At 47.8% G+C, this 14,619-nt stretch overlaps 1 protein-coding gene across 6 annotated transcripts in view; it reads right to left on the reverse strand.

Moving 5' to 3' along the window:
- Window positions 1–7,609: 7,609 nt before the first annotated feature.
- lrmda (leucine rich melanocyte differentiation associated) overlaps window positions 7,610–14,619 on the reverse strand; it is a 157,662-nt gene continuing 150,652 nt past the window's right edge. For 2 of the 6 annotated variants that reach the window (XM_055502447.1, XM_055502445.1), the window contains one exon: window positions 8,623–8,889. In XM_055502447.1, coding sequence (XP_055358422.1) covers window positions 8,759–8,889 — 131 coding nt within the window. In that variant the 3' untranslated portion in view covers window positions 8,623–8,758. The other 4 variants (XM_055502448.1, XM_029175850.3, XM_029175848.3 and 1 more) reach the window with 4 other exon arrangements.

Consider the following 14,619-nt stretch of genomic DNA (forward strand, 5'->3'; position numbering starts at 1 on the left):
GCTTGTTAGTGAGGACGGGCCCCTCTGTGAGATGTTTTCAAAATGATTGATTTACAATAAAGTGGCTCAGGGTGTGTGCATGCGGGCAGAACTGATGCAGATCGATCCCACTGAAATTGATTGATCAGCCATTTAGCTTGGCAGTGTGTTTACTGAACGAGGCCGGGCAGGACTCTCCTCCAGGCTCCCCCTTCCTCCCATAAAGCAAAGGGGAACGCCACCTCTGGGCCTGTCTCATTACTCTGGCGGTGGCAGCCAAAACAAGCCATATCAGAATATGAACCATAAAAATGTAATCATACAGTGAGAAATACCGGCATAAATGTTTACGATTGTGTACTTTATTCTGCTATCAACGCGTCCTTCTGTGACTCGGAGATACTGTGCCTTTAAAAGTAATGGCATCCCCGCTCGGCGCGAGGGGAGGAATAGCGCTTGCCTTATCAAAGTGTCACACTGAGACTTTAAGGGGAGGCTCAGAAATAACTAATAATAGAGGATTTCGGTAAACAAGCATCTCGTCCGCCGCTGTACTCAACGCTGACACACCAGCAACCTTCACTGGGTTCAGTGCTGTGTGGATGGCTATCATACATAATGTAAAACAGCCCTCAAGTGTTAAAAGTGCCTCGTCCATGAACAGCATCTTTGGCAATTTTTCCAAACAGTGCATACAAGGGTCTCCATGTACATTTTATAAGTCTCTGTACAGATGGATAAAACATAAGGACGATGTTTACCATGTGACCCCGGTGACTTTACCTCGCTGCCAAAACAAACCTCTCCACTTTGCCGCTGATGACTTAAACCTCTCGCCCTCAGACGCCTCATCCTGTTATTTGGATAATTGCCAGCGGGAGCACGCGCCTCCATTCTCCCAGCGACGCGCAATGGCCCCATCGTGTTCCTTATTAACAATTTTACACACTTGGTCGCAGCAAGAGGGTGTCAGAATGCCAATAATATTTACCGTCTGCTGTGCGGGCTCTTCAGGGGAGGCTGAGTGTGGCTGATTGCCCTGACGCCAGCTGACAGCGCCCCGGACCTGAGATCCCTACAAATCGCCTCAGCGGACCGTCGTCCTGCTCTTAAGGCGGCAGGTCGTATGTGCAGCCATGAACCAGGTGATGGAGCACTGCTCTGTTGATGTGTTCGTGCCTGTGTCTTTCTCTGCAGCTCTGCATGCGAGAGAGAACGACAGTTCAAATACATGTTCCCAAACATCAGATCAGGAAGGTGAGACAAATATTTTCATGGTTTCTATGATTTTTATAATTTCGCTATAGATTTTTACGACTTCCTAATTTTACTATTGAAATAAACTGTCTGTTTTAAATGTCATTATGGGTCATTAAGCAAATCAATGAGCTTCAGCGTTTAAAATAATTTTCCCAGAGAGCTGCGAGGCAGATAAATCAAATAGCTGTCTTGGGACCGTTGAGGCTTCCTAGTTAATCTATCCAGCCTGTAGTGATTTCCATAACACTGATGTGAAAGATGTTGACACCAATTACAGCATTTTCCTCTGACTCCTGCACACACACACACGCACACACACACACCTGGCTATACAGCATCACCTCAGACAGATCAATGCCAATACATGCGGCTGTCGGCGAGCATGAGCGTGCGCTTGTGTTTGCGTGTGACAGAGACAGAGAAAAAGGGAGATTCAAAGACCGAGCCCCATCCTAATTCGGCTGTGATAATAGTTTCCATGACGATGAGGCATGCTCAGCGCATCAGTTGTGTCCCAAATAAACAGTGATCCTTTACGAAAACAAGAAGGTCATTACAGCAGCTTGTCAAATCAATGCCCATTGTGTCCAAGTTGATTAAGACATCTACCCTCAGCCGTCAATAGCACCAGGCGGGGGGTGGGGGGTGGGGGGGGGGGGGGGGGGGGGGGGGGGGGGGGGGGGGGGGGGGGGGGGGGGCGATGTCTGTGGCAGAGAGGGGGCTTGTGTGTGCGTGTGTGCTGTTGGAGGGTTGTGTACTCCCGCTCTGTTTCTCATTTCGCACTCACACGTACACACACCTACGCAAACACACGCACAGTACTCAGATGATTGGAGTGAAATACCCATCAGTCAGGGAGCCGAGGTGGACTAATGATTCCCTGTGCTGCCTATTAGAACTACATGACAACTCAATCCTGCTCAGGGAAAGAGAAATGAAGAAGAGAAGGAGGTGAGCGGGGGGAGGGAGGGGAGGGGGAGGGGGGTGGATGAAGAGACAGAGGAGGAGAAGGAGGAAAAGAAAAAGTGACCTTGTAGCAGCATCATTTGAGGCTGAATTAAATTGGCAAGAGCAGCTAATCTTTACCTGGGGGCGATTAACAGAATTAAAAGGGAACAACAAAGACACAGAGGTTGGCTTTTCTCTTTTTTTCTGCATGCCACTGCCATCTGTAATTTGCGTTGAATGTCCTCTTCTGGAAAGTTGCTGAATCTCCCTCCCCAATCAGAGTCACGTTACTGTTTACTCAGTGCTGGGAACGCTGGCACGAACGTGAAATCAACTGATGATCACGGTGGCAAATCAGGAGCGCGGCCGCTCTTTTTCTTCTCATCTCACTGAAAAAACTAAGAGATAAACATTTAGATGTTTCAACATTTAAAAATAAGCCGCAACCCTAAAATTTCCAGTGTAAAACTAGTTTCTCTTGGTTGTGAAGTGATGGGATGCTATTAGTAGGAAGTGAATTACAAGTTTAGCCTCTGCGCTGGATCTCAGCCTTTCTTTTCTTACAGGCTAATCAATATGTTTGGGAAGACAGACAAGGTTAGGCCTATCAGCCTGTCTGAGAGAGGGAGAAAACGTTGCTAATACCCACATGCAAAGGTTCATGGCTGAACTTTACCCACAAATAGAAGACAAGAAGAATAACAACCAATAAAGCTTTAGCTCAGGGACATTCAAACTAACTCTGCTGAGGAGATCAATATTTTGTGCTATTGGCATTAAATCACCATATGCATATTTGAAATAGTAAATGATTTATATAGTTTCTTGTGAGACTTCCAAAACAGAAATAGTTGTTTACAGACTACAGCAGCTCCACTTGCCCTGCTTATCTGACATTTCTATGTCTCTCATGCTAAAGTGTCTGTGTAGATTGAATTAAATTACTCTCTTTTTTATTAAATGCACAAACCTGATTGAATGCAGAGCCTTGCTCACCCTAAACCTCACCTGGATGGTGAATGAATCGATGTGACATTGACTCAAAAGAGGAACAGGATTGGAATGCATCCATGTACAGCGGGGACCAGCAGCCACAGTCCTGCTTGTTTCACAGTTTGACTGAACACACCTGCAGGTAAACAAGCAGAAGACATACTTCTAAAAAAAACCTAAAAACATGTCTGCAAAAATATGCTAGAGACATAATATGCACATACTATGACTACATACCATAATAAGGCATGGTTTTTGACGACATACTGTATAACGATGTCCACAGAACAGCTCTCCCTCACCCTTTTCTCACTATCAGTCACAGCTGTGCGTCAATAAATTGACTGCTACCGTATGTCATTGTCGTCGGGCAGGGCCAAGTCGAACCGTTTGAGAAGCTGCTCTCCAGAGGACCACGGAGATGGGATCAGAGCACAGGAAATACCTGACCGCACTCAAACGCCTCTCTCCACTTAATACCAAAATCAATCAGATGTATTAAGTTCCAGCCCATTTATTAGACTTTCTCTCATCTGTTTTGTGTTTGAGATGTGTTTGTGTCATTTCCATGGTTACCGCCCAGTTACACAGATGAATGTGATATCATTAGTGTCGTGGATGCACATCACTTGGCTCAGTGTACAAATCTTCTCTTTTGCCTCAGTGGCTCAGTTTGCCCATGTGAGAACATCGTTTGTCTCACCTAAGGGCGTCTCCTGGTTCCTCTTCATGGCCATTTGTCAGATAAACACAAACACACATGCACAACAGACGCCCCCCCACCCTCAGGCCACGGTGGAGAAAAATGCCAATATTTCCAGGAATTTCCTTTGAAACGTTTGATTGTGCAAGCGAAGTGTGTAAAATCAATGGCTGATGCTTTGTGTCAGGTTAAGTGTAGCTGTAGGGCCTCGGGGTGTGAACATTAAAATGCAAACATTCCATGCCCTCTGCCATACCATTCTGTGTAATTACTGTATGTTCTCTGCCAAGTGAACGCGGCTGTTGACTTAACGATGCAGCGTGCGTTTTAAAATTCATCTGATCAAATGCAGCCATCAGGAAATATTGTATTTCGTACGTTTCTTCCGCGCCAATGTGTTGTTGTTGAAAGAAAATGCGGACAAAGTGACTGCAAATCAGGAACAAAGAGCCAGATAATCACTCAAAACCTGCATCAAACATAGCGTCACAAAAAAAAAACAAACGCACAAAAAAAATAAAAACATGTTGCATTGTTGTCATACAATATTTAGCATTGACACTGACAATAATTAATATTCATGAGTCTGAGACTTTGCAGCCCCTCAGGATGCTTAAATTAATTATGCTAACAGGGTCATTTAACTGCTTTATTCAAAGCAAGCAATTCTCCTGCAATAAATGACACAATAATTACGCACACAATCTAACAAGGGGACAGTGACAAGTGGAGGAGTGACACACTCATCTCCATAAAGTACAAAGAACACATTTACGCACACACACGCGCGCGCGCACAACAAACAAAACTGGAGTAAAATCCATACAGGCGAGATGAAAGAACAGGAGGCTGCGAGTAGTAAATATGATTTGCTAGCATGTATTATTATTTTGTGTTATTCATCTTCTCTGTCAGTGCACACAGAGGGGTAATAGAAATGCCAGCAAGGTGGCTGATTTACTTAGTAAAATTTTCATCTCAAGGTTTGCGGGGCGTGATTGGAGTCCGTAACAGTAACGGGAAATCATGCATTATGTAGGCGAGTCTGACGCGACCTTGAGACTTCTCAGCGCCGACCATATATTACCATCGGAGCGACCTTCCCATCCCGAAGATACATCTGATGCGTTTAGGGCTGTTTTACAATGCATTAGGAGGGCTTTACATGTGCTGAGCTCACTTTATTTGCTCATAGATTTCACAAGGAGAGTTTAGTGTCAGGCTGATGGGGACCATTCGCACTGACTGAGTCACTTGTCGAGACAAATGAGGCCGTGAAGACGGGTCGGGGCGGCGGGTAATAAGCATTTCAAAGCAAATTCCCACATTCCCCCGCTTTTATTTGCCTCCATCACACGGCGCATTTGCTATTCGGCGAACCCTTGTTGATTCCGGCTCATCGCGTATTCACCTGCTGCGATTGATTGACCCGCATCTCGAAGACACACCGTGGCTGTAATTTTTCCCACCAACTGATGGGGCACTGGGATCAATATTCTCAGTGTTGGTTAAGCTCTCGCAACCTTTGGAATATCAACTCCGATCGATCTCTCTCACATAATTGTGTGCATTTTCAAATAAAGTCCCCCCCCTCCCCCCTTCAAAGATGCCAATGACATTTGAAAGGCCCAGCGCTCTTACTGTATGACCTACGGCAAGATCTACGATAAAGGGCACAAAACAGATTCATTAGCTTGTTACATTTATTGTCCACGTGTCCCTCTTACTACTTGAGACCATGTTGCATTTCCATATAAAAAGCCCCATAATTACAGAGGGGATGAGGACAGTTGTTCCCTTATCAGAGCAAATGATAAGGGACTACCGGGCCTGTGAAAGAACCAAGTCCATTTTGATATAATTGGCAGTGAAATTATTTATGACATTAATTGCCACATTATCGACTGGCTGTCAGCTGCTGTGTCAGTCTGTCCATCGTTCTCAGCGGAAAGAGCCAGCTCAGCCCGGTGCCTGCTGACAAGCTAATTACTACAGCACAGCCCTGAATGACAAATGTTACTCATCTAAGACCAGGTTCAGAAATAAGGCCCCCCCCACAGCTCCTCTGGATCAAGTGAGACCGTGGTGCGCTGCCAAATGTCTTCAGGTGCAGGACAGTTTGTTTGTCAGACAGGGAGGGAGAACTGTGCTTTCTAGAGCCAAGGGGGCAGTTAAAGCTAACTCTGCGCCCGCGTCCCGCGTGCGGCTCCGCTGTCAGTGGCCGGTTGTCACTCATAAAGACGCGTCCTCTTTTTTTTCCTCCTGTCTTGTTGTATATTTGAATTAGCTCATGCCAATCAGTCATGGAGCTGTGGGCTGATGGGTAGTGGCGGGCTGATTGGTTCCGCTGACAGCGACTCACGTGCTAGCGGGCCCTTTGGGGAGGTGACTTGTCCTAATGTAATACGAAGCTCAGAGATTATGTAAATAGAAAACAACAGAGACAGAGATTTTTTATCTTCTACTGTTTTTTTTTGTCATCAGATGCTCAAAACCTGAACATAATTAAATGTAATGTTTAATTTTTGTTAAATTTTGTAAATTAGAAATTTAACAACTTCTCAGAGCAAATAAATGAAACAGAAAAAAATGATTGTGCAGATTTTCCACAGTGACATCAAGCCTATGCATTAAAGTAGTGTAGACATAAACAGTGACAGAGTCAGAGCCTCTTATTTGAATGCTCACCGATGCCGACTGGTCCTGGAGCCTGCAGGGCCTCCGCAGCAGAACGTCACCGCGCCGCCGTTTGTCTAACGAAGGAGCCGAGGGTCAAAGCGGGCGTCGTCTACAGGTAGATCAGCGCTTCACGGCTTAATTAAGCGGCCGCCTGCGATGCCAGGCGTCCCCTTCGCGCCCTCGCACACACAAAGGTGCGCGTCAACCATATGTCAGCCCCCCACCGCCGCTCCCCGCCCTCTCCATAATGCAGTTTGTGTTGGTGTGGCAGCTCTGGATGCGTCCCTGACGAGGATGGGAAGTGACACACACCAAACTCGGTGTGTCCCCCAGCCAGCTCCGGTGGCTCGGGGCCTGTCAATTCCAGCTCCGTCAGTGGCACTGGCTCAATGGCAGTGCCTGTGACACATGTCACAAAGTTTTAAATGTCTGCTCTTTTCAGCAGGATGGCTGGGCGTGCGCCGCAGCCAGGGGAAGGATGACATTTTGTGTCGTGCAGGGTGGGGGGGTGTGGGGGGGGGGCTTGTTGTGGCTCTCCTCTTCCTGCCTCCTCCGGCTGTCAGCCCCAGTTTCCTCTGAGCATATCAAAACCCAGACAAATAAACCTTGTCATTTTGAAACGCCCGCACTAGTGACCGGGCTCCTGAACAGCATGTCAGCAGGAATATGGTCACAGAGTCCTGTAGGAAGTGTCGTATGAGCGCACACGAGCGTGCGTACTGTCGCACGCACACAAGCATATGAGCTAACACAAATGTTTAGGGCAGAATAAATAAAATAAACAGCAGCAGACGCAGTGAACGAACAGCGCACAAGGCCACATCTGACCTTTCCTTCGTTTGTCTGTGGATGATTGACGCACAGGACTGAAGCTCAACGTGGCTCCAACTGCAAACAGCAGTTTTACATGCAGTTTTATATCGTCTCTGAAATACTGTAAATACCGTCCATTCAAAGCGACATACAAGTGGGGAAACACACAATCCAGGGGCAACAAAAATAGTCAGTTAAACATACATTTGACATGAAATCATTTGGAATGAATTTCACACGTTGAGACGCGTTGGTTAAACCTTTTTAATTATCCGAGTTTCTCTAACACAAACTGACACTGGATTCACTTTCTGGTTTCAATTATTCACCCTCAAAAAGTCATACATGAAGGAAAACTGTAAAAGTGTACGATAAAAATGCAATGAGTATAAAAGTATTTGGAACAAGGTTGAAGGTTTAAAAACAAAGCTTATGGCAATATAACATGCATTATAATTGTAATAATGTTATTTGGATTCATTTTTTTCCCAGTTTACAGTTAGATTTTGCATTGGATTCTTCAAATAATAAAGAAAGCATCATATTTCATAATGACACACATGTAAAAGTGGAATGTTTTGAACTTAAAAGCTGCATCAGATCATCTCCACCATGTTAACAACCAGCCTCACTTATGCCCAGTGCAGATGTGCAGAGGAATGTCTGGAGGCTTCATGAACTCTGTTCTGCCCAATTCTTTGCGGCGTCTTAAGATTTTAAACAGCGGTTATGTGGGCTGAGAGAGTGTGCGGCGCAGGAAGAGAGATGAGTCCGTGTCAGGCCTCAGGTGCGTGACCGTCACCCCTTTCACCCTTGATTAGTGGCAGAGGTGGACAGGTGATCCATCATGGCTGTCAGAGGACGGGATGCTATTGGCCGGGCCCGGGAAGGAGATGGGGACCGCTCCTGAGCGTTGTGTGGCTGCTGATGCTTAGAGGCAATCATGTCAGTGGGAGTGTCATCTCTGACTGACTGGGAGCTGGGAGGCAGAAGCAGACCGAAGCTAAAGCTAGGAGAGACTAAAATCTGATCTTTAATGAAAAAGGACGCATAGAAAGATGTTTCTATGCGTTGTTTTCCAGCGGCCGACGACAAATATTTTAACGAGACACTAATTTGGGCGTCTTTTCGATTCCCTCACGAAGCGCCGGCCACTGATCATCAAAGCTGGTCGTTTCGGATGAATCTGTTGCCTTCCGAGTGTTTGCCATAGTAGACGTAGCGACACTTGGCGAAGACCCCTGCAAAGAGAATACGAGAGTGTAGGTGAGGTGTTGTGAAGAATATTATGAAAAACTTAATCCAAGAAAGTAGAATCTTAAGTAAGACAGAATGAGCCGAGGTTTCCTGAGAAATGCTGAGTGTAAACAAATCTGGGCTTGTTTATTGGGGAGGCCAGACTCCACAGGGCCGAGCAGGGTCTGGGTCTGATCCTAGCAGGGGATGAGAGCTGGTGCTGGGAAGTATGAGCGTCTGGTTCCAGAGCAAGAGCAGCGAGGCCTCAGGGCAAAGTCCTGACAGTAACACACACACACACACACACACACACACACACACACACACACACACACACACACACACACACACACACACACACACACACACACACACACACACACACACACACACACGCACACACGCACACACACACACCGAGCCATCACGTTTCAATTATCCCACCATCGAGAGGCAGGCAGCGTCGCGGCACCTTCATGTTTATGCATGTAATAAAACGCAATGGAAGCTTAACAGCCAGATGTGGACGTCAAGGCTTTTTTATTTAATTAAAATTCACCAACAAAAAATTCATGTGTACTCATCAGTGAACAACAGACATACGTTTTCTTAAATTTAGAGAAATGATCAAATCAGAATGGCAGAAAGGAGCCACGAGGCACCCGTGCACCTCCGAGGAGGAGTCCAAGATGTCTGCCAGCGCTGCTTGTAATGAGTGCCGGCGATCCAGGATGATGTCACAGCGCTCCACGCTGCCACTTGATGAATGCGGAGGGGCAGCGGCTCGGTGTCACCTCTCACCGAACGAGGCAAGGACAAGTGGCATTAGGGCTGTCAATGATCCTCTGACAGGAGAACAGACACAGCTTTCGCCAGGCTTTTTAAATAGACATCAAGAGCGTTACAGGATTGGGGGGCGGGCGTGTGTGTGTGTGTGTGTGTGTGGGGGGGGGGGGGGTGCAGACAGGAGAGGAGAGACGCATGGGAGAGGCGACGGCGGCGATGAGGGATGCTCCGAGCGCTAAGTCCAATCACATAATCCAAAGAGACATTGTCAAGGGCGGGAAGCGAATGGCAACTAAGTGACAGAAAGCAGAGACGGGGACAGAGATACTGGTGCCATATTAGTGCCAAGCATATTCTGATGCCACCCTCAATTCTAACCAAACCTGACACGTCGCTCTCTTTCCCTCACTCGCTCTGACTCTTCAAAGTAGGCGCTCCCAAGTCTCTCTCACACACACACACACACACACACACACACACACACACACACACACACACACACACACACACACACACACACACACACACACACACACACACACACAGGCGTTCGCTTATACAGCATGCAGACGTACACCCGAACACACACCAGTCCCTCGCAGCAGTAGTGGGTGTTCTGTCAGGCGGAGGAGCAGTACAGCAGCAGCAGCAGCAGCAGCAGCAGCAGCCCACAGGCCCGAGGACAAGCTCAGTCAATCTAAATCTGGACTTTGTAGTGGAGCAGTGCTCATTTCCCCTCATAGCCCAGCTACTTGAGGTGATCCAAACACTGAAGTGTGAGGAGCTGTCACCTCCGATAAAATCCGGGACCAGCTCCGTGGCTGCCTGCTCCTCCGGTGTGTGAGGGCTGCGTGCACGCTGTTTGTGCACGCTCCTGACAGCCAGGAGATCGGGGCGGCGGCGGCGGCGGTGATTGTGGGGGGATGAATTCCAGCTGCCGTGATGTGCCTGGGGATATAGGTGCCACAGCTGGAGACTTGGCTTGACACCACAGGACTTGGGGAGTCTCGCGGCGCTCTGATCACATGGGCGCCGGGGCCCTTTCACATATTCACAGCTCACCCGGTGAGAAGCTGACTCTCTCCAGGAGCGGGGCCTTTAAAGAGATTACCCACTGAGGTTCCAGAACCAAGGCTCCCATAAGACTTTACCTGGGGGGGATATATTTGTAGGTTGCAACCAAAGCCTTTCAGAGATAACCTTCACAGGTGAAGGAACTAAAGCTAAAGGCCCCTCAAGCCTTCACACTCTGCTGCGCTCATCACTCGCCCGTGGGGACCGAGCCGGATGGGAAGGAGCGCACTCTGGGTCTGCAGCACCAATCAGCCAGCTCTGGACGGCGTGTCACCTGCTCCTCTCCAGCAGTGACAGGAGTACATTAAGGGGGGGCGACTGGAACAAAGAACAGGGACGAGCTGTGTTTCCCAGTGGGTGAAAGAAAGAGTGCATGGATGTGTCTCCATTTCGCGGCCACGCTTCAGCCCGCCGTTAAGGACTGCACCGTGTGCATAAACACAGTCCAGCTCGCCGCACTCCCATCACAGCGAGAGCCTGCGCTTATTATCAGAGCAATGGCGGGAACGATGTATCGGTTGGAGGCAGGAGGGAGCGGCCGGGCCGGACGACTTCTTACATAACGGCCTCCGAGGGCGCCGGCGCCGGCGGGGGCTCCGCCTGATGACCCGGCGCTCCATAACGAGCGGTACGGAGCCAAACGCGGGCCGGGGGCACTGGCGTCGACAAACCCGTGCACGGGTCCACCCGGAGCCCGCGAACACGGCACGCGGCGGGGGCGGCCATTAAAGTGACAGACGAGCACGGACGCCGAGAGGCCGAGGCCTGGTGGAGGACGAGTCCCGCCTCTGTTCTGCATATGTCACACAGCAGCTTGTTGTTTTTAAGTCGCTCGCCCTCTCGTCTTTATTAGGGGGGGGGGGCGGTGGGTGACTACCCTCCTCCTGCAGAGCAGCTCGCTGTCAGACAGTCTGGTCTCCTCAATGATAACCCAAAGCATGTGCCCTCTCTATGGGGGCTTGATGAGCCATTCTGCCGCAGCGTGGGTAGAATCTGGAGGCTCCAGCACCAAGCAAACATTTCTTCATTATAGAAAAGTTTGATCAGGGCAAGATATCAGTTACATCACCTGACCTGCAGGATGTCAAATACATGTGATGTACATTTAAAAAAAACTAATTGATTCTCAGTGTAAACCTTTGTCCACATTGTGACACTTTAGTTTCTGGATTCATTTATAAAACAAATCTCAGACACTGCTGGTGGAGATTTCTGCCCTATTAACAGCCCGCTGCACAACTCACTTAATCAGCACACGCGCACACATTGTGCGTGCGCACGGGTAAAGCGGAGAGAAAGGCAGCGCGAGCCGGGGAGGAGAGGAGAGGAGAGAGATGGAGTGGGTTTAATGATTGTTCTCTGCATACAATCAGCTTGACTCTTTTCAAGGGCTATCAATATGTCACAGAGAGACACATCCGACGGATGTAGCTTTTAACATCAAGGTTATCTATCCTCCACATGAATCCACTCCCTCCGCTCCTAGTTTTTCATCCCGTATCCTTTCCTCCCAACCGCCTCCGCCGTTGCTCCACTCTTTATTTCCTCCCGTTGTCGCCCTTTGATTCATCATGTAGCCTTTATTTTTTTCTGTTTACTTTGTAACCTCCCCATTTATTTTCCGTCCCGTCCTCCAGTTTGGCCACTTAGCCGACAACTCCATCAGAGCTGCCGTCCATCAGGGTAAAAAAAAAAAGAGAAAAAAAAGCAATGAGAAGCAGCCAATTAACAAGGCAATTACACTTTCGGTATTATCTGCGAGAGCTGGAAAAGCAGCTCCTGGCAGATGAGGGGGGGGGCAGTCGGAGCTAGGGGGCAGATAGTGACTTATGAGCTTGGGGTGGAGGCTGCTGTGATCTCAGGCTATTATTGTGGCCACGATCCATCTCTGGCTGTCCTTTCGTCAGTTCAGTCCAACGTCATGAGATGGAGATGCCACCTCGTCTCTGTGGGGAGGGGTGCAGACAGATACAACCCCCCCCCATATCCCATAAACCCAAAGGCTGGGTTTGCTGAGAGGACCTGCATCTACACCAGTGTTAGCGCGTGGAATGTGTTTGTCAAAGTGTGAGCGCTTACTGTGTGTTAAATGTTTCCAAATACAAAGAGAAACCACGCAACTCCACAGAATGCCCAGTGAAATCAATTATGTAAGTAAAGTTAGCTTCCTTTTGGTAAAGGTCACCAGCAGGAAAGCTGAGAGGCTGTATTCATCAGGGACACGGCTGCTCCAGAAGTCATGCTACCCAGCTGCTCTCTAGCAGTGCAACGCGCTGAAGAAACATAAATGCTAATAAAGACTCCGTTCACCAGCAGCAAAAGCATCTACAGCCAATGCTTCGCCACCATACAGCAGTCCATTGTGCTTTTCAAGGATCATTTATATGATCAAAATCAGTCTCTGTTCACAGAATATGGCAATCGTTAGTACACAGACCTATTATTAAATACTGCATGTACTTCTGCAGAGTCAAAAAGGTTTTCAGTAGAACTCCGCCATCCAACACCGTACAAACCTTAATAGCCTTAACCTTATTATCACTTGGATTGAAAAGTGGAACAGCACGTACTACTATTAAAAGCAAAAATCAATTTGCAGGAGAAAAACTAAATATTACCATCCGCAAAAAAAGGAAAATGCAAGTCACAGAGTCATGTTTAAATGAATTATAGCTGCGTGTGGGAGCGAAGAGCAAGTCAAGAAGCGCAGAGAAAGGCAAAGCCACTATAGGCAAACATACAGTACTGTAAATGCATGAGGCCTTCTTTATTATCATTTTTATGATGTGTATTTGTCACTAAGGAGACACACGGCGACATGCTGCACTGAAACCATCCTCACACCAGCTTCATTCTACTAATAGACCCTTGTGCCAATTTGTGAAGCGTTTAATTAGCTGAGGTGTCACCCGTCTCTCTCCGGTCTCCAATGACTGTTGCGCATAACTTTTGAGGATCAAACTGACATTTGTCCTCCACCAATAAAAGAATATTTAGTCCATTAAACACAAATAGCTGTCATCATGATGCATGCCCTGGGCGCAGGCCTTCCCTGTTCCCCTCCTGGTCGTTTACTGCAGCCAAACAACTGCAGCGCCTGCATGTTCTCAACTTCAGCGTATTGATTAAACTTTTAAATAGCTGCCATATAACCCTGGGACATCAGGAAGATTAATTTGCGTCAATGTTCATCTGTAATTCATTAGTCATTTATAGTCTCCACATCCACACAGGCTATCAGGGAAATGCGTCCCATTTTTCAGCCAGGCTGAGGAGGAGGGAGGGAAGGAGGGAAGGAGAGACAGCAAGGAGGGAACACTACTGCCTGCATTAGAAGGTCTGGTCTAATGAGGCGAGAGCACCAACGCCAGAACCAACTGTATGTCACCATCCTGGCCAATAACAGCTCCAACTTCAACTGCTGTGCAATAACTAAGTATAAGGTAAACCATGAATGTAATGAGGCGTCTGTTCACCACGGTGGAGAAAAACAGTGCAACAGTTGATTCCTGCGTTGACACTGGAGGATGCTCTGAATTCCCAAACATTTCTCTCCAGGCAGCCTGACATGCTGTATCTTTCCTGTCAGTCAGCGGTTGGTCTGTCACCTTTTCAAACATCATGTTTCTGCACCACCACAGTGTATTTACACACACACACACACACAAACAGTAACACACACACACAAAGCGCTAATTTGCTGTAATCTGTTTTTTTGCGTCCATTGCTATAATGCAAACTTTGACTTTGGAGTCTGAAACAAATACTGAGCTGAGGGAAAGGATTTGGGATCTGTGTGCGTGACTCAGATATAAACCAAGACACGGAAAAAGCCTCAAATTCATATAAAATAGGCCCAGTGTGTCTGTGGGGGGTGGTGGAAGGTTGAGGGATTTGCTACAGCCACAGCCTGATGGGCTGTCAGGGGAGGGCTGCTGGGTCATGGCTCAACCAGCCCTGATCAATACCAGGCTGATTTTGCCACATGATTCTTCTTCAAGTGCAACAATAACACATTTTGTAAGCCTTTCTGTTCGTCGGAGGGTCGGCGTGTTATAGGAGACGCTGGCTGAGGAGAAACGTACATTTAGGATGAAACAAGCGCATGTATGGGTTATCGTTAGAGTTCGTGACACATGACAAATGAC

This window comes from Betta splendens, chromosome 15 (genome assembly GCF_900634795.4).
Source record: "Betta splendens chromosome 15, fBetSpl5.4, whole genome shotgun sequence".
Taxonomy (NCBI): Eukaryota; Metazoa; Chordata; class Actinopteri; order Anabantiformes; family Osphronemidae; genus Betta; species Betta splendens.